At 38.0% G+C, this 20,270-nt stretch overlaps 1 protein-coding gene across 7 annotated transcripts in view; it reads right to left on the bottom strand.

The window, feature by feature from the left end:
* Nucleotides 1–1,841: 1,841 nt before the first annotated feature.
* The window catches only part of SENP7 (SUMO specific peptidase 7), a 41,181-nt gene continuing 22,752 nt past the window's right edge, over nucleotides 1,842–20,270 (bottom strand). For 4 of the 7 annotated variants that reach the window (XM_082043018.1, XM_082043015.1, XM_082043020.1 and 1 more), the window contains 15 exons: nucleotides 19,852–20,009; nucleotides 19,230–19,376; nucleotides 17,815–17,848; nucleotides 16,817–16,990; nucleotides 15,905–16,167; nucleotides 14,720–14,853; nucleotides 12,714–12,830; nucleotides 11,115–11,234; nucleotides 9,430–9,522; nucleotides 8,395–8,606; nucleotides 7,932–7,984; nucleotides 7,559–7,596; nucleotides 7,260–7,328; nucleotides 6,605–6,755; nucleotides 1,842–4,524 (listed from right to left, as the gene is read on the bottom strand). In XM_082043018.1, coding sequence (XP_081899144.1) covers nucleotides 4,387–4,524; nucleotides 6,605–6,755; nucleotides 7,260–7,328; nucleotides 7,559–7,596; nucleotides 7,932–7,984; nucleotides 8,395–8,606; nucleotides 9,430–9,522; nucleotides 11,115–11,234; nucleotides 12,714–12,830; nucleotides 14,720–14,853; nucleotides 15,905–16,167; nucleotides 16,817–16,990; nucleotides 17,815–17,848; nucleotides 19,230–19,376; nucleotides 19,852–20,009 — 1,901 coding nt within the window. In that variant the 3' untranslated portion in view covers nucleotides 1,842–4,386. Of the gene's footprint in view, nucleotides 4,525–6,604; nucleotides 6,756–7,259; nucleotides 7,329–7,558; nucleotides 7,597–7,931; nucleotides 7,985–8,394; nucleotides 8,607–9,429; nucleotides 9,523–11,114; nucleotides 11,235–12,713; nucleotides 12,831–14,719; nucleotides 14,854–15,904; nucleotides 16,168–16,816; nucleotides 16,991–17,814; nucleotides 17,849–19,229; nucleotides 19,377–19,851; nucleotides 20,010–20,270 lie in introns of those variants that run through there. The other 3 variants (XM_082043016.1, XM_082043019.1, XR_014183110.1) reach the window with 3 other exon arrangements.

Consider the following 20,270-nt stretch of genomic DNA (forward strand, 5'->3'; position numbering starts at 1 on the left):
ACCATCACCACTTTTTGCTTGTGCTCCTGGAGAGTTCTCTGGCAAATGCTCTCCCAAAAATAATCAAACTCTAAAGCTCCTTAGCCTTCCAGCTGAGCAACTTGAGCCCACCACAGCCCATTGTACTGCCACCTCTTCTATCCTGTAGTACTGTAAAGTATTTGGAGAGGAAAAATCATGTGGTGAGGCCAACAAAATTAATCTAACGCTTCATTACCTACTCTGTCTGTGTAATGTAAACATATTCTCAGCCTTCCTCCTTTTCTGAACTGTTGATAACTATTTCTTACCTTGCCCATCAGTCAAAGATGATCTCGGTGCCTGTGCTTCATCTCTGAACAGAGTTTCCAAACTCAATTTGGTTGGACAGAATTATTGTTGTTACTCTTGGTTTTATTCAACCATTAATGGAAACATTTTCAATCCTGAGACCTTTAAAGTCTCCTTCTACAATTCCTGCTTTTTCACCTATAAATTCCAGTCTTTTTTGAGGGAGGTTGCCAGCAGCACTATTCTGCCTCCCTGTCATAACCAAGATAAAATCTTGGTTGTGGCTTTTAAGTCTTTATTATTTTATAAGGTATAATGAGTACTGCAAGCTCATTTCAGGGTCAAATCCTAAGAGGTAAGTCCCAGAAAGATGGACCCTAGTGAATCCATGCCTGCAGTTCGAGCAGGAAAACACAGCAGTCCACAGATCCCTTTGAAAAAAAGCATACTTGCAGTTTCTTGATTCACTTCTCAGGTTCTTGATGAAAACTAGGGGGTTTTCATATTTTTTCCTGGAAGATTTACTTCCTGCAAGTTACTTCTTTCCCACCTTGTTTCTTGTGTCATGCTTGCTAACTGATCTCCACGACTCGGGTTTCTTCAGGGAAGCCAGTTTATAATCCCACACTGCCAGGATTCAGCAGTTTCTTTTAAAGAATTGACAGCTGCATTTAACACTTCAATTCCTTGCCTTGAAGCCAAAATTACAGTGTAATGTAAAGAGCCTTCCAAAGGTTGGTTTGCTATGAAGTATCACGTCACTCCACCATCTCAGTTAAACAGGGATTAACACAGGAAATGGAGATGCAGGAGATATGCAGAGAAGTCCCGAGTCAGTCTGGTGCCTTATATATGTTAAAACTTATGTCTGGGGAGAATTCTAGCAACTAAAAAAGAATCACAAAAGTACCTAGAGTTTTTCCACAGATACTTCCTAGCATTCACCACATACCTGTTGAATGCAAGTGGCTGGAATGGGGTGGAGTTCACAGAATCACAGAACGTTAGGGATTGGAAGTGACCTCAAAAGATTATCTAGTCCAATCCCCCTGCCGTAGCAGGAACACCTAGATGAGGTTACACAGGAAGGCGTCCAGGCAGGTCTTGAATGCCTCCAGAGTAGGAGACTCCACAACCCCCCTGGGCAGCCTGTTCCAGTGTTCTGGCACTCTCACCGTCACTGAGAAGTTTCTTCTCAAATTCAAGTGGAACCTTTTGTGTTCCAGTTTGTACCCATTACCCCTTGTCCTATCACTGGTTGTCACCGAGTTGCAGCGGGTGGACCCCAGCATTTCCCAGGCTTGTCATTCAGGCTGCCAAGACTGTGAGCCTAACTACAGAAAACAACTAAGGCTCTTGAGTCGAAAAGCAGCTCTACCTGCCACAGGAAGCTGCGAACTAGCTGCATGCCTTCACAAGGACTGGAAAACAACTCATCCCTTTGGTACAAATTTGGGATAAGGACACATACCGTGTATATATCTTAACAATAGTAAAGTGGCCTATCTTACGCTTAGCTCACTAGCTATTTGTGGCAGCTGGGAAAAAGAATGGCAACGATCACATTCAGCAACTTCTGGAGATAATTTTAATATCAAATGTATTGGCATTCTCATACCACATATCTAACAAATTTACAAAGGCAATCCTTTAATGTTATAAAACCAATTTAGAAAAGTTTATACGTGACTTTTGCTTTTAAATATCTATAAACCAGTCACTAGAAAATAGCAAATTACTTTATGATAAAAACTAACTTTACCATAAGAAAAAGACCAAATTATTGTTCTTAAGGGAACACCAAAAATATTAATCAATGAAAAAGGTGCAGAGAAAGGGCACACATTTCTGCATTTTATCTTTCATCTGTTTTACAAGAAATATACAGATTATGCCTGTAAGTAATGCTGATGTTGCGATTTAGATGATGAAAGCCTCAAAACCTCTGGCATGAGGGAGACAGGTGTTGGTGGGAGGGTAGTGACAAACTACAGAATTAAAGTAGCAACAAAGACAAAAAACACACAATGATTGCACTAGGCTGCTCACAGCTATACAGAAGGTAACTGCTCTCAGAAAGTTATTTTGGTTTAAAATTGCCTCTCTTCTCCAGATAGAATGCTTCCTGGTTTGAGAAACAATGCTGGGGGTTTTTTGGATGACTGCACAGAACCTGAAGAAATAACTGTATTTTCCAAATGCTAGGTTTCAGACTTGTCTTGAAGGAAGGGGCTCTGAGAATTCTGCTGTGCCAGAAAAATGTTCAAATCTTTGGACTGTCCTCTATTTTTATTTTAACTCTCTAGCCTACTTCCAGCTTTAAGAGCTCTGGTTTCGTAGATGCATTTATGATGCAGGTGATTTTTGTGGTTATGTGACACACAGTCCTTCTGAAGGGTGTGATGACACTTGTTTACTTACAGCAGGGAACAAGAGAAAGCATCCTCTTTAAAACAGTCACCTCCTACTGTGCAGTAACTACAGAAAAAAGTGCATACATGTCAAAACATTATTAAAGTTTTATGTGATCACTGAGAAAAAACTACAGAAATACATATTACAGCAACAATAAACTTGTGCTAGTTTATCAAATCAAGTGCGAGTTCAAACGCTCAAATAATCAGGCGTCTTTACTGAATTCTCCTGAGCAATGTAAATTACATATCTTAAATACATATTATATATGACTTGACAACCCTTTTGAATGAAAATGGCCTTACTTTTCAGTAAAACAGCTCAAACTTTTGAGGTTGTTAAGCAAGACCTGCTTGCCTTTCTGATGCAGGTGATGCCATAAGATTTACAGGAATAACTCCTCAAAATAAGGTGAATAGGATTAAAAAATCTAATACCTACATATATTACATTGGTATGTAATCCGAAAGTAAGATGATTTCTAAATTCTGGTAAGAAAAAAAAAAAAAAAACCAAACACAACACATAAAAATACTTTAAAAAAATCTACTCTTGACTTTAAAACATTTCAGTGGTCACTCTCAAGCAAATGTCTTCCAGTCATGGAAGTAAATTTTTATGATGAAAAAAATCTAGTGAGGAGAAAACAAAACAAAAACATCCTCAATCTCAGTAGCTTCAAATCTTGGCAGAGTTTTCTGACACATGCAGACTACTTCTGTGTATAATCAGAAACAAAACAAAAAATACATCTCTAACAAGAGTCAATCTTATATTCTTAAATTAAAACAACAGAATGGTTTGGGTTGGAAGGAACCTTAAAGATCATCTAGTTCCAACCTCCCTGTCTTGGGCAGAGACACCTTCCACTAGACTAGGGTGCTCAAACCCCCATCCAGCTTGGCCTTGAATACACAGTATTCATTCTACTCGCATAAGCTGCAAAATCGAAAGAGGCACAGCATAGGGTCAAAATCCTGTCTTCAGGCCTGACTCCTACATGATAATCCATGTACATATAGGATTGTAAAGAACATGGTCCAGAAGATTAAAATATTTTTACATCCTCGTGGCACATAGTGTACACAGCTTTCATATGCCAAGTAAAGAATCCATTAGCAGTCCATATGTATTAGCTTTAACTTACCTATTTACACTTTTATTTACAACCTTCTCCTTTCTGCACCACAACTGCATTCTACGACTGCACAACCCAAATGAAAAAAATTCTTTAAATAAATAGAATCATAGAATCATTTCAGTTGGAAGAGACCCTCAGGATCATGGAGTCCAACCATAACCTAACCTAACTCTAGCACTGAACTATGTCTGTAAGAATCTCATTAAACTCCTTTTAAACACCTCCAGAGATGGTGACTCCACCACTTCCCTGGGCAGCCTGTTCCAATGTCTGACAACCCTTTCCGTGAAGAATTTTTTCCTAATATCCAACCCGAACCTTCCCTGTTGCAACTTGAGGCCATTTCGTCTTGTTCTACCACTTGCTACTTGGGAGAATAGACCAACACTCTCCATGCTACAACCTCCTGTCAGATAGTTGTAGACAGCGATAAGGTCTCCCCCTCAGCCTCCTTTTCTCCAGGCTGAACACAATGAACAAACAAAATACTACTTGTGGTGCTATGCAGAGTTCCAGTTACTTTATATGGCAATGTTCTTTGCCAGGTCCAGTTTATTAGATTATCTGATGCTGCCGCTATGCTGTTGAAAGTGTAGTTGCAAGATCAGGTCTCGAATTTCTTCTCTTTTGCTTCTGATGAGCTGACGAGGGAACCAGTCCTCCAGATGCAGTGGCTGTTCAAAGTTAACTATAGGATTCTGGTAACAGAAAAAGGAATAATTACAGCATAAATTTCCTAAAGCAACCTTCGAAAATAATTTCAAACCCCACCATTGCTGCTGAGACCAAGGAGGCACAAACAAGTCTCCATGAGACAGTAACAGGCTTCAAAGTCAAATTTCAGCTCCTCCATGGTAATCCCATTTATACATACCCTCACCACAAGATAACCTGTTTGCTGTTTACCATGAGTATCACCACTTCTCTTTAAGATACATCAGTATGAGCACATATTCAAGGCAGAGTCGATGTATTCAACACAACTGGACATACTCTTAATATCTTACAAGGGACAGGTGCACTTTGGTCACAAAACACCCATGTAGAATCACACTCTAGGAAAGGATCAAGCATGCAGCAGTTAAGCATGCTGAGGTTTTGGTGCCTCCGGCATGTGTTTTTCTGTCATGAGCTGGTCTGTCTGATAGAAGACAACAAAGAAGCAAGAACCCTGCTGGCAGTCTGAGCAGGACATGAGAAGGGGAGAACTCAGAAACAAGAGGACAGCAAATGGAAATGTCTGAGAGATGCTGGCAGCTTTGGCAGTAAGACCAAAACACCACATCTGATTTGCCAAAGTCAAATTTTTTTTCCTCTTCCCCTCTTCATTCTTTTGTCATGCGTGCATTCCACTTTCTCCTTCCTTTTAATAAAGTAGTATATGATAAATTGAAAAAGCGAAGTGAAAAACACATCCTCATTTGCAGTGGTATGTTTAGGACAAATTACAGTCACTTTGTCCTGGCCTTGCTTCTGCAAGCAGAACATGACCCCACTGTTAGAGAATGGGCAGTTCAAAAGCACTGGGAAAGAACTTCATTTTCCACCTACACAAAAGCTCAACCCATCTATCACAGAATCACAGAACAGTTGAGGGTTGAAGGAACTTCAGGAGGTCACCTGGTCCAAGCGCCCTGCTCAAGCAGGGCCACCTAGACCTGGTTGCCAGGTCCACGTCCAGACAGCTTTTGAATATCTCCAAGGAGCGACACCCCACATCTCTGGGCAAACTGCACCAGTACTTGGTCACTCTCACAGCAAAAAAACCCAACAACAACAAAAAAACCACAACAACAAAAAACAAACAAAAAAATTCCTGATGTTCAGAGGGAACCTCCTGTGTTTCAGTTTGCATCCACTGACTCTTGTACTATTGCTGGGCACTGAAAAGAGAGGGCTCTGTCTATTTCGCACCCTCCCTTCAGCTATTTGTACACATCGGTAGGATGCCCCTGAGCCTTCTCTCAGAGTCCCAGCTCTCTCAACCTTTCCTCATAGGAGAGATGCTCCAGTACCTTAATCATCTTTGTGACCCTTTGCTGGACTTGCTCCAATAGCACCACCTCTTATACTGGGGAGACCAGAACTGGACACAGCGCTAAGAGGGGAAGGATCACCTCCCTCAAACTGCTGGCAACAGTCATCCTAACACGTATAAGCACCAAGCAAGCAGAGCCATTCAAGGACCAGAGCAAGATGGCAGTGCACTGATCAGGGGGAGGGAGAGCTGAGGACACCCTAAAAGACAGCCCCTGAAGCTCAGCAACTGCAGATGTTTAAAGGCATGTGCTGAAGAGGAAAGAGAGGCTCCCTTAGCTCAGTAAATTCCCTTTTAAGGATTCCCACCTCCCTCTCTCTGCAGAAGCTGCTGCCAGGAGAGTCACTCAAAGGCCAATGCACAAGTTGACCCAAGTTTTAAAGGTTACAAGAAGAGAGGCACAGAATAGATGCCTTTGCAACATCTACAGGTCAGAAACGTGTAAACTAGACTCCCAATACACCCAAATAGTTAGGGATATTGCGTGCGCCCACATAAAAGCAACATTAAGCTACAAGGTCTGAAATGTTTGCCAACAAACACAAATGAGAAAATGTCTGTGCTCCAGATACAAAGACCCCTGCCACTATTTGAAGAATAGGGTTTATCTCCTCTTCCCCAAGTTGCTTTGACACTTTTGAGGCTGAGCGTCACAGGTTTTTGTGTCTGGTTATTTCCGTCAGAAATAGTTTTCTTGGATTTAACATCATTTTGGGAAAGGGGAAGGTTTCCGTTTGTACCTGCAAGAAACTTTCCACATATTGCAGCAAATAGACCCCGCAATCACTGGTGTTATTTTGTTTAGGCACTCTGGGATACAGGTCAATCATTGCTGATTTATTGAATTCTCGATGCGTTTTCCGTTTAGCTTCCCATTCTACTTCAAGGTACCTACAAAAGAAAGCAAACAGATTAAATACTTGAGACATAACTTCTGAGTGCAATGCTTTTTGTCATACTACTCAATATTGCTCTGAAGCTGACCAAAAAGCTAAAATAGCTTCCACCATTTTTTTTCCCAGAATCTGTCAAAGAAATTAATACAAGGAACAACACAATGTCCACTATCCAATATTCTGTTGCATCCCTACCACATAATATGCAACATACAAACCAGGAAGATGCATGACATTATTTAAAAACAGTTATTTGTGCTGAGTTTCTTCAAGCTATTAGGATACCAGGACATTTTAAAATCTTAACTACAAGCCTGCAGAACAAAAACAGGTTTTTCCCACAAGCCTCTGTATTGCCATTACAATTTTCATTGTTGTGGCTCCTAATGGATTTTCATTTAGCATTAGAAATGTGTATCATTCTAGATAGAAGTATTTTGAACGTAGAAATACGACCAGCAACATCTCTTTGTAATAAACAGAAACTGTAGCTACTTACTCTCTCAAAATCTGAACTGTTTTCTGCACAGAACCAGCTTTCAAAGAATCTAAGATGAGTATACAAGGCCTGTACACAACAAAAGCAAACAAAAAAAAACATTGTAGTCTTTCATCACCAACATTATTCAAGCAAATATTTTGTTTGAATATAGCTTAACAAGAGCATCAATATCTGAACAAACATGGAAAAAATGGACAAGTTTCTACAGCTGTGGCTTTACAACAAATAATTGAATCACTGCAGAATTTCTTAATATAATTTAATGATACAATATTAGTAGGAAAACATAAACGTACCTTTTGCAAATCTGCCTTTTGGAATTACTTAGGGAGATCTAGGAGAGGAGAAGATAAAAATAATGTTATAAAACCTATAATTATAAACTCAAATGTCTTCATAGATTTAAAGGTAAAGCCAGAGAGAGTCCCACTTCAGAAATGAAGAAATTAATAAATAATTTTTTAAAACACATGAAAGCGCAGCACAGTCAACATAGGCAAGCAAAGGAGGACTTTAGGCTAATTCAAAGTGCCTTGCACGTGCTGCAGGTCACGGAAATATTTGACAGCTGCTGCAAAAAGAAGATGATACCAAATCATGGTCATGTCTCAAGAGCCTTCAGAAATAGAGTAATACCTGTTTCCTCTGTCAGTATGAAGAGGCACTTACTTTAGAAATACCTGAATCGAGGTCTGAAGCAGAAGCAGCAATTTCATTGCCACCTAGTAGAAAAGAACAAATTAAAAAGTCTTAAAAATATATTTTCTAACTGAAATATTTTCAAATTCATTATTATTAGTATTCAAAATACAACAGTGAAGTCTAAACTAATTTTGCTTCCATTCTAAGCGTTCATGAGGGCCCTCCCTTGTGGTAAAATTCTTACTGAAATCCAAGAATTTTCCATTCATTATGGGATTTGAGCCACTGATTTTGTATGTCCCTTCCAGCATTTGAGAGTTGTGGACAAGAAGAATGCACTGCAGTTCTTGTTATGCATGGTAATACAAAAACATATAACATCAATCATGACGAGAAAGATACTTTGTAAGACATCATATCTCTCTTTCAAGGATTAAGATGCTATTAGAACTGTAAATGACTTGACACAATTTTCTTGTAGATTACCCACCTTTTGAGAATAAACTTCTGTTAGCATCCATTTTTTCTTCATCCTTGCAGTTACCAGGAAAGGCCAACACTGAACCAGTTCTAGTCTTCTCACTCTCTGACTGAAGTGGAGACTGTTGAGGCTGGTGATATAATGAATTCTGATGAGGACACTCCTCATACACAGGTTCTTCTAACCAAGGAAAACAGATAACTGCAACGTACCAATGAGACCTGCCCAGCAGTGGGGAGAGGGGGGGGAAAAACGTCAAAACTCTGCAACATTTGGTTAGGAAAAGGATATGAAAAGTTTTTATAACATCGAGAGTTCATGGACATCTGTTTTGTGACACATAACCATCATTGCCATGTTCCCTCCTGGCATCTCATACTAATACTCTCACTCATTTTTTTACTTTGCATTGTGGCATAACAGCAAAAGTAAGTATCAATTCCTTTAAAAACAACAACAACAACCCCACCACATCAACATATCAGTGACCACCCATCCCACACTGTTAAAAAAATACAAAGTAATAAAATAATCTGTGATGGCAATCCCAGTTTTGGATATAGCTGAGGGTATAAGCATGTGTCTAGCCTTATTGCTTTCTGTAGCTGTTTTGCATATATAACTCTCAATGACTATTCAGTTTTACTGGAGTTTCCATCTGCAGGTCAGTTATCCAACTAGGCCAAGGCAGAGACCACAGAAGTATTACACTACTCCTGATCCATTAACACTATGAGTTGCTGTTATTTCTTTATAGAAATACTACGTAAGTGCATAGGAATCATCATAATGACATACAAATTATTTTGAAAAATACATAAAAGCCATTTTCAGTAAAACAGAAACTAAAGTTTACTGAAGACAGCTAAATAAGAGGTTTCGTTTTTTAAGAGACTCAAAATCACTCTTTCCACATCTGTTACTTCAACATCTAATGTGTTCATTTCCAATAATCCAAGTTTACAGCCATAAATCCTTTTATCACCACAACATTAATTTAAATCTTTAAATATCTGAAAAGGTGTCGAAAATACATAGACTTACTCCTCGTTCACAGGCACAAAGATGTAGTCTTTACTGAAGATGTTTATACGACGAGTCCATGTTCTTACTCTCCTGTGTCTTTTCTGTGCTTGTCTGCAGAAACCAAATGACAGATGTTTGGATTTGTTCTTTTTAGTTAAAGCAAGGTACAGGGATTAGCACTCCTACATCTTCCCAATCCCTCAATGGGTTTTCATTTGCTCTTGAAATTTCCCCAACAGAGAGAAGAATAAATGAGCACACCATTAAATTCAAGTGACTCCAAACCATCTTAAACTTTTCTGGAAAAAGTCATCCACCGATTTGAAAGGATTTCTTACAGTTATTTATCCAGTAATTATTATTTACTGCACTAAATGCGAAAATCTCATCTGAACACCAGACAATGTGAAAACAGATCTATAGCAATTGACAAACATCCATGAATTAAACCACTTCTGAAGCCCTGTCTAAACAACCTTATTTCTTGAAGGAAAAAGCTAAATGCCTTGCACAGGGTCATGTAACACATCTGTAGCAAAGCTACAACTGACACAGGTTCCCTCTAGTCCTAAGCTTTAAATGCTTGAGCACATTTCATTTCCAGACTTGCAGACATAAAACATGAAGACAGGATACTGGGAGAGTAACAAGAATTTGACAAGAAACCTACATTTAGGTTTTCAACTTTCTTAGTTTGCACAAGTTGAAATACAAACCAACAGTTCAGATGATCCGAAAGCAAAATTCACTCTACTCAGGAGACATCGCTATGACCTTTCTGATTCCATCCTCATCTGTGACCAAGAAACATAACTTTGGTGTAGGAGGAATGGGAGAAAAGGAGCAAGGAATGATATAACAAGCTGCTCTGGGAGTCTGCATGGGCCAGCATTAAATGAAGGCTTGCTACAAACTTCCTCTGCTACATGACTCTAGAAGCATTGGGAACTTAAAGGGAAAAGCATGTTAGCAGCCTGGGATCTTTCGAGGTCCTTTCCAATCCCTCACATTCTGTGATTCTGTGTGAAAGCACCTACAGAAGAGCCTTTCTCAACCTGCTGCCCAAGCAGTGTGAAGAAAGAGAAGCAAAGGGCTTTTAAATTAAGTAGCTACATCAGCTGAGATTAATTTCATTTACAACAGCACAGAGCCCAATATTCTACTATGAATTTATGCAAGAAAAACCTCAGAAACAAAACTCAGGGTTTCTTGAGCTCTTACTGATACCATTTCGTGAAACTCTCCAATTCCAGTGTGCTTAAGTGTTAAAAAACAAAGGTGTAAACTTGGTGCCTAAGAAAAATTTTCTTCCTAAAAATTTGGATCACTTTTTACCAATATGTAAAATGAAATACATAGTAAATCTAAAAATGTTTTTAGAAGTGCAATTTCTTAAAATGATGCATACATTGCAAAACTGTGAGTTTGTAATAAAAACATCAAAATACAAAAATAATTGTCTGAAGTAAAGATTCAGAAAAGTTGGAGAAAGGTAATAACATTTTAATTCATATTCAGTATGAATCACATGTAGTTTTTAATGAAAAACACCAGTATGCTTAAATTGTGAGTTACAACATTTAACCCCTAAGCCTTTGGAGAACACTGTTTTATGGGCTAATCAGGAGATGATCTGCAGAACTTCCAAGTGGCATCAATAGATCACTTATTTCTAGTCATAACGGTGTCTTAAATGAACTTACGAAACTTTGAGATCCCCCTCAGAGTTTTTTTCTGTCCTGGTCAGGCACTTATAGAAGAAACTACTAAAAATGTGGGTACGATCAGCAAGATGTTTTGGCACCTTCTCCAGCAACAGGTACCTACCAAAGAAGAAAGAAGAAAATTGTTAAACTTCTCTTCTAGAAAGTACCATCACTGATAAAAAAGAAGAACAAATATTTTAATGATTTATCATACTCAGGTTATGCTTACTGTCTGTTGTCTTTGCAGCCACCAACTATGCCAAACCTTTCTCTCTACTTTATATTCAATACACATATGGCTGGACATGAAAGTATGTAGCAGCCAAGCAACTACTAAGAATGCAGTTATTTATTATCTTAGATTTATGCTCAATATTAGTGCTTCTGAATTTATTTTTAGAGCAGTTTTCTAGCCCTTGCAATTAAGACAGGCTTGAAAACCTAACCAAGTATAAGCCTACAGAGCATTATGCTCCTGCGTATACTAAAAGCACAGAACACATCAGTACGATAAATTCTCCACTTCTGTAGGTTATGCATATGAAAGTTGAGACAAATATTCTACAGGTACTCATTCTGTATGATTTTACTGTTGATCATTTTACTACAACCATCAGCTTCAGTGTTTATTCTGTCATCCTAGAGGCCAAAGCTCTCAAAATTGCAGTCATTGTACACAAGGTGCCTCCAGCTTCACCTGATGACTTAGGCAACACAGTCATACATGACATAGCTTGCAACAGAATGAAAACTGAGAATGTGGGAAGTCTAACAAATTTGAACAGCAGAGGGCTGCAATAATTGAATTACATCCCTTTATTCAGATCTTCTGTTTCTGGTGAGATGAAGCTACAGCTATTCAGAGGACTACAATGCATGATTTATTTCTAGTTCAGAGCAAATTGGTACATGTTTCCCTTTCCCACTCCTCTAGACAAGAAGTTTTAACTGGCTTCCTATTGCTCACAGTTACCTCAGCCACACTGGATGCCAAGCAAAATAGAATTCTTGCAACCTTCAAAAGAGCCAGAATTCTGCTTAGGTTTCAGTCAGCACAGGGAAAATAAACCTCAGCTTTAGGGAATGGTGGCCACAATGCTAGTTCTGGAAAACTTGCTTTCACAAGCAACTTTAGCAGGATGGCATGAAGCAGGTAAGCCAAGCACAACTTCCTCAAGAAGTATTAGCTGTGTTCCTTTCTGCAGGAGCTGTGGCTCATAATTCCTAACTCTTACACAGAATAGCAGAGGATGCCCCACTTCATGCAGACTTAGTAAATAAACTACCTAGTACAGACCCTCTTACTTTGTTCAACTGCCTGCTTAAAACTGCCCAGCACTTTCTATTCTGTGAGGTCACCAAGAGGCTTTTTCCACCCCCAGCTATTCTGTCTGGATTATATCACAGCCCTTTAGAGGGACGAGAAGAATGAAATTGAAACAAATGAAACTGCTGAGAATACACGAAAGCTTTAGAAAAAAAAGAACACTTTACAAACTCATCACCCTCTTATTTCTAAACTTGTTGTATCGCATTTGGTGACCAGACCAGGTCCCTAAAAGAAGAGTAAGCACAATTAAGGCTGTGATTACTTACTTAAGATAGAAATCAATGATGACATCATTGAGAAACTCTCCATATTCTAAGCACTCTAGGTCTTCTCTTGTGACTCCCAGTCCTCCTTTTGCAGGTGGGGCTGGATAAACAATTAAACTAGAAAACACACATCACATTATAACAGTGACAAACTGTGGTTTACATGTCCTTCTTCTTCGCATGGCTGTTCCACATGTAGATGGTTTTCTAGAAAACCCATTAAGAATGGTAGTTCTTCAAACTGTTGAGTAATTCAGAAGTCCCTTACCAATTCTTACTCCAATACTTAAGGGTTACAGAAGAAGTATGCACCCCTCTGAACACTGAAATTTTGTGAAAACTTTTGAAAAGTAGATTATTTTTTACTTTCACCTTGTTTTCTTAATAAAAGTAATTGGAAAATGGCTATATAAAATAGGAAGAAATACTAGGGGACATATTCTCAAACAGTACAAATGAACAGTGATTTTCTGTTCACTCCAATAAGGACTCCCACATTTCCACTCAGGAAACTTGGCTTTACAGACCATGCAACATATGTACTGTAAGTGGTTTGAAACTGCCCAAGTTAACTCTAATGCTAATATTTAAAATGTATTTTAAAAGGTCTAGATTAACAACCATATCATTTAACTGGAACCGTGAACTGAGCATTTTTGCTTTTGCAGAAAATCTCTTAAACAGAAACAAAACTAACTGCCATACTGCCAGTAAAAATAGTGATGCTTGTCCTGGTTTTGTTAAAAACAAGTTTCTCTTTCAGTGAATTTTGCCTGTCAGCTAAAGCCTTCATATTAGCTGCATTTTCCTGGAGAACCAGACACATGTTTTGGTAAACCTAGCAATGGAATGCAAACCTATTGATAAGCATGGATGGACATCTTGCGAGAGGGGCGACGAGAAACAAGTGACCAAGAAACTGACCAACTGTGTATAACATTCCATTCACCGTGAATACTTCATATAAAAGTGGGAGATCACAAGGATCTCGGCCCTTTCTCCTTATGGCCGACATTAGGAGAGGACCTTGTGAGACGTCCCTGCGAACTGAGGCCTAGTGACAGACTGAATCCAGCTCCGGTTGGCTGCAGAGTCTAATCCAGGACTTCGGGTGCCAGCTCTGCAGTTGCTGAGACTTTCAAGATTGGTTTTGTATATTTTGTATTATTTTCTCTAGTCTTATTAGTAGCATTAGTAAAACATTGTTAATTTTCCCAACTCTCTTCTCTCTGTCCTTTTTTCCCCTCCCGATCGCCTGTGCTGAGTGGAAAGGGGGAGAGGGAGGGGCAAAAGGGGGAAGTGGGGGGGGAGAGGAGGTTAACAATACATCTGCCAGGGTTTTATTGTCACCCCGCAATCTTAACCTTCGACAATGGTAAAATGCAAGAGTTCTTCTTAAGGGTAATCTGCTTCACTAATATTTCCTGTATTAGAAGTACAAGGGTAGTGCAGACAAAACTGAGGCATGTCAGTGCTTTCCTAGTATCTTGCTGCATTACACATTTGTGTGTTCTCACTTTCTAATGTTTTTTGGTAACCAAGCTCCTGTACTAACCATTAAATTGTATGACAACCTAGTTATAAATAGATGGAGAGTGACAGAGCAGTGAAAGAAAACATGGTTTACATTTTAAAAAGGCTTGGCTTAAGTTAGCAATAATTTTGCTGTGATACGGACTTAGATGGACACTCACAGAGGCCATGAGATCCCCACCCCCCCACTGATGCATCCATGATATGCGCTTGTATTCACAGTTCAGGTATTCTCTAATTTCTGTGAGATTTTCTGTCCTCCTGTAATACATCCATTTTGTCTGTTAACTATTAAGACAGAAACAGGACTAACTACATTCATATCTGGTGATATTTTCGATTTCTAGAGCACCCTTCACACAACACTTTCAAATCAACTAGAGAATGGCAGCCAAGACAGGGCTTTTATTTCAGCAATTTGTTTATATTATTTGTTTTGTTTTCACCTTCTCATTATTATGAAATGTACTTACTTCTTAACTGCTCCGGTTTCTCTTACTTCTTTCCATTCTTCATTCAGTGCAGAGGACAGAGAGATACAATAGCAACCACTGTTCTGCTTATTTGCAAGGGCATAACTGGGCCTTGCCACTTTTGGTTTTGATTCCTACCAGAGAAAAACCAAGCAACAGTAAAAATCATTACACAGCTTGACACATAAAACAGCATACACAAAAGCCAAGCCTGAAGCCCACAGGAGTGCCCTGCATCACTGAAGAAGAATCTTCCTGGAGAGCAGAAGTGTAAATGTCAATATTTAAGCAAATGTGCCACAATAAAAATGTTATGTCCGTTTTAAAATTAGGGCAGGCCTTCATCTGTTCATAACCTCTCTCTAAAACTGTTGAAGCCTTATTCAGCCATCTGACAAATAATTGGTTTTGAGAAGAAACAGGATCTGAAAGGATGGAGGCAAGCACTGGATTGTCTTACTAGGAGCTGTGTATGCTTGGAAACTCTGAAAATCTAGCTCTTAACCATTTGTCTAAAAATGATAGATTTGAACTGGCTGGCTGAAGTTTTAAATTCCCAGCTTCATAGCCAGGTTCATCTGTTGTCTCTGTGCTTTTTAGTGATGTGAACAAGTATATGTAATTTCTGAAGCAACAATAATGTGTGGTTGGGTTAAGACATTTACTCCTCAGAGAGAGGTGTATTAACACATTAATTTGCACAGTCCCACCTCCCCAGCAGCCTTAGGAATCATTTAACATTTCAAGCTGCGGAGCCACCATAAGAATGTCTAGAGGTGCCTGGAACAAGCAAGACACACAGCTATTCTTCTGCTGCACCCCTTAACTTCCAGCTCAGCTGAAAAATGGCTCCATCACTCATTACTTGATTAACTCCCAACTTGCTGTCCTGGATACACAACACAGGCAGGAAATCCCTGTGGTTCTAAGAATGCACAACCATGAGTCAACCTAAAGCTTCAGTATTTGCCACTTACAGATGAGGTCCCTACGCTATCCTTCCATCAATACAATCTAGTTTACTTCAAATCTTGTCCCATTGTGAGAGGGAAATAACAAACATGACCGATTTGTGAGCTATGGATTAAGAAAGCATTTATTTTCTGCAACTGGCTGATCTAAAATTTACTAGAATATATGAATGCCACCAGGTGGCGATAAACCAAGCAACAGGTACTCACTAACCTGAACTGCAGGCTCATGAGCAGCTGAGGTATTCTCTTTTGGCATATATTGCTTTAGTAGATCCTTATTGTAACTCATGAAAGAGCTCTCTTCAGGAGAAAGATCCTTAAACAAGGGTAATGCTTGCTTCAAAGATAAAAAATCAGGGAGATCTGGTGCTCTGTTCTTCTTGCTCACATCTGTAATCAATTCAGTCAGTTTATCTTCATCACATTCTGTGAGTGGTTGTGACAGTTCAAGAAATACAAATTCACTAGATTTGGCTGGAAAAAGGAGAGAATGGATAGTGTTAACTATTAGGTTATGGGATATCATTTTCTTAGATGTGAACTTTGCTAATGTAAAAACCTTGTGTGATTGTGCCACTCTGAACATTTGAGCAAAAGTTATATTCCGTTGCACAGAGCATCATCCTAGAAAAACAAATAGTGGCAGTCCATAAGACCCTACAGGCTAAATAGCCCGTTCAGCCTTTAGTGAAAATTTTCTCAACTAATAATGCAATGGCCCAATGCAGCCTTGTCAAAGATCAAATCAGCCTTCATCTGCCAACCCTTTCGTCTAGCATATACATTACTCAAGAATAAGGACACCTAAAAACATCCCATTTATTTTAAAGGGGGAGATACTTTATACAAAGCCTAGTGTTACAAGGCCTCCTCACACAGATTACAATTGAACAGAGTTACAAGGTTTTTAATTAAGTGGCAGCAGTTTTGAATCACATTATGTTAGATTTTCTTCCAAATACAAGTATAGCGAGGCATTTTAGAAAAGCAAAACTGATCAACTTATCTTTAAAAAGCTATAGGCTCTCCTCAGTATTCCAGAAGCACAAGTGTAAAATAGCCGCTTTATTGACATGCCATATATTAGACCTTTTTGTTGCACTAAAGGAAAGAGATTACTCACATGGCTTGTTGATAACTAACTTTCCTAATTGGGTTTCAATCTTTTCCACATAATCCACAGACAACCAAAGGAAAATGATCGTTGTTGAAGAACAACCACTATCATTTCTCCACAAGCCAAACCTTCTCAGGTCCAGAGTATCCACTGACAGCTTAATATTCTTATTAAGAGCCACTGTAGAAAACAGAATTTAAAATAACCATATCTTTCACAGCCATGGGTAACTACAAAGTCATACATGTAATAATAATTACATACTAAGACATAAATACTATGAGAGTGTATTAGAACAGTACTTGTAGATTCTATTCCTGGCATTACATAAAATGTGTTGAGATTTTAATACTTAAATCAGTTATATCAAACTATGTAAAACCAAGTTACCAAATTGTAAAACCAAAAGCTAAACATCCAAATGCAGTATTCTTCATGATTTTTTTTCTCATAATAACCACAGTTAATACCTACAAATATAGATTAAAATATTGCAAACCATGAACTCCTATTTGCTTTTAGTCAATCCAATTCAGAAATGCTCACAAACCTCCTATGAGATACGGAAACAACACATCACCTTCACAAAGTTGGCTGAATGCAAGTCTACAGTTATATTCCTCTTAGATTTAGTCAGCTGATACATTTTTCTTTCCTAAACCTAGGGCTCTAAAACCCTAATCCGAAAAGATTAATGTTTCACCACAGAAACATGCAGTCATATTTTCTACAGTTCAACACCATATATGCAGGAATGGAGAAGGCAAGGCCATTAAAACTACAAGTTCCCCTTAAAAGTGTAAGAAGCTGCTAAGTTATTAATGCTTAGACTATAGACACTGATATTTTTATTATTGAAGAATGTAAATTTAAAACATTATTTAATTTCTTTGTGAAAGGAAATAAGATTATTAATTATTCATAATATAAACATATACTGAGCACTTTAATGCAATAAAGAAATAGTTAAGAGGAGGGTAAAAAAAAAAAAAAAATTATCTTACCCTGAAATGGGATTGTAATATACTTGGTTGTAAACTGAAATAAGATTAAAGTAACAAATTAGTTTGCTTTTTACAAATTGATTAAAACAAAGTAAGAATTTTTAATTATCTGCATATCTTTCTTTGCTTATAGCCAAATAAACTGAAAATAGTATCACAGAATCGTTTAGTTTGGAAAAGACCCTTAAAATCATTGAGTCCAACCATTAACCTAACACTGTCAAGTCAAATATGCCTGATTTGAGACTTAGTATTGCCTATTTCACCTGAAACAACACTCCTAAACACACGTTGCAGAATCCAAGTGACAATAAACTGACTTCCAGAGGTGCTCAGCACTGAGAAATAAGCAGAAAATTACCGAGCTGCCTACATGCTCCTTCAGAATAATTAAAAACAAAAAAAATATTAACACCTGGGACAAAAGCAGCTTATTTATTTACCCCATAATAAAGACTGTCAGTTCCACTGTTTAAATTAACACTATACCAATGGTCCAACACTGAGGTATTACTTTGTTATTTACAATAACCTTTGAATTAAAGGCCTTGAAAGTTTCCACTTACACTGCCACTATGTTAAAAAGACTCTGCTAAATAAGGAATGCTTTGTCACTTTGCCAGAAGGTTGTCATATACATTGTGTGAAAAAGTTTCTCTCCCAGTAAGCAAAAAGTTGTTTTTTCCAAGGAAAAATTCTACTTTCCACCTAGAAGCATTGATTCTAAAAATATTTCAACTCAACTCTCAAATTATTTTGGCATATTAATTTAGGAAATTTCCACAACATGTCTTTATTACTGCATGAGAACTGCTACACAAAAATACTTTCTTGTGAAAAACTGAAATTATTTTTAGAACCCAAGATTTCCAAATGTCCTACTGCAAACATAAAAAGATATTCATGTTCAAACGTTTATTTTTCAATTGCAATATATAGAATGAGCTTGGTCAGAGACCTGTTGAAACTTCCGCAGCTGGTACTCCATTTGAAGTACACCTTCATTTGTATTTCTATACCCTGTGAGAAGCATGTTGCTTATGTGCTAATGCTTTTAGTGCTGTTTTTATGCTCTTTAAAGCTACAAAACAAGCAATTTTTCATTTAAAAGGAAAGATTAGTACATAGTACATATCTGAACCCTGAACACTATGGATGATTTTATTCTAATATCTGTACTATTTCTGAGAAAAGCAATTGGTGTTTATTTCAAGTGACATTAACTCCAACATGGCCACTATTTTCCATTACAATTCATTAAAAGCTTCCTCAGTATGATTTCTGTTGCAGTACATCATTTATACAGGACCTTTACCTCTGAAAACTGGGGCCACAGAAAATCCCAGTTAGCTTTTCCACTGAAGAATTTTAATTGTTAAATATTCTCAAAATAGCACCATAATAGAACAACTTACCCTAGCAGGACCTGTTGATAACCATTTAAATTTCCTGATGTATAGACTATCAAATTCCACATCCAATGTTGGGTTCACCTGTTTTCTGGGTGTGCTTCCAGAAGGTAAGGTGATAGGACATTTATTTTCAATTGACTCTGTTAGAAACTGGGAAAAAAAAAAAAAGTATATTCACTACAGGGATTTAAATGAGATACTTCCCTCTTGTCACCTCAGGAATTTTCTCTTTATCTGTGTAAGAATTTACTCCCAAAGCTAACTTGAAACATTTATGTGAAAAAAAAAAAAGAAAACCTTTCACAGGTATCTTCATCATGGTCACCTCTAGCTCACATTACTATTTGATCATTCCTGTTTTGTATTATTAAACACTTCCAAATGTTTCTTTTCAATATATGAAATACATTGTACGTTGCAAAAACACTCAAGCTTCAGAGCCAGAGATCTTCTTTGAAGACTGTCCAGAATTCTTTCTGTGAAATAAATTACTGCAGTTACTGCTTACTGACATGACTAATTATGCTTGCTCTAAGCATTTCGCTATGGTTCTAACATACAAGAAAAAATAAACATTGGATAAATTAGGGGCTCAGCATAACAATATACAGGTCAAATACTGGACTACCTGCTGTGTATGACTTTCCATGTTGTCTTCCAAACTCTTTGCTGAGAAACAGTCAGACTGTTCATCTGTTTCTTTATTGTCAGTGATATTATCTTGCACCAGCTCTGTGCATTTGGGTTCAGAAGGTTCATCTTCATCATCACTGGAAAGGACAACTAAAGAGGAAAAAAGTATTATACCTGCACTACAAGATGCAGACTTGAAAATATTTCATTCATTTTGGATTTCAGACGAGCAAAGAACGCTCTCTTGCAGTAAGTAATATCAAAGTACATTGCTCGAACCAGTCAAGGTGTGCATGCGTGAAAGTGAATGCAACAAGTACTGCGTTGTATCTTTATTCACACCTTTTACCCAAGATCCTCAAAATTATTTGAATATTAAAAGAAACAGGCCACAGCATAGCAGCTTCAAAT

Source organism: Streptopelia decaocto (genome assembly GCF_964273445.1).
Source record: "Streptopelia decaocto genome assembly, chromosome: 1".
NCBI classification, from domain to species: Eukaryota; Metazoa; Chordata; class Aves; order Columbiformes; family Columbidae; genus Streptopelia; species Streptopelia decaocto.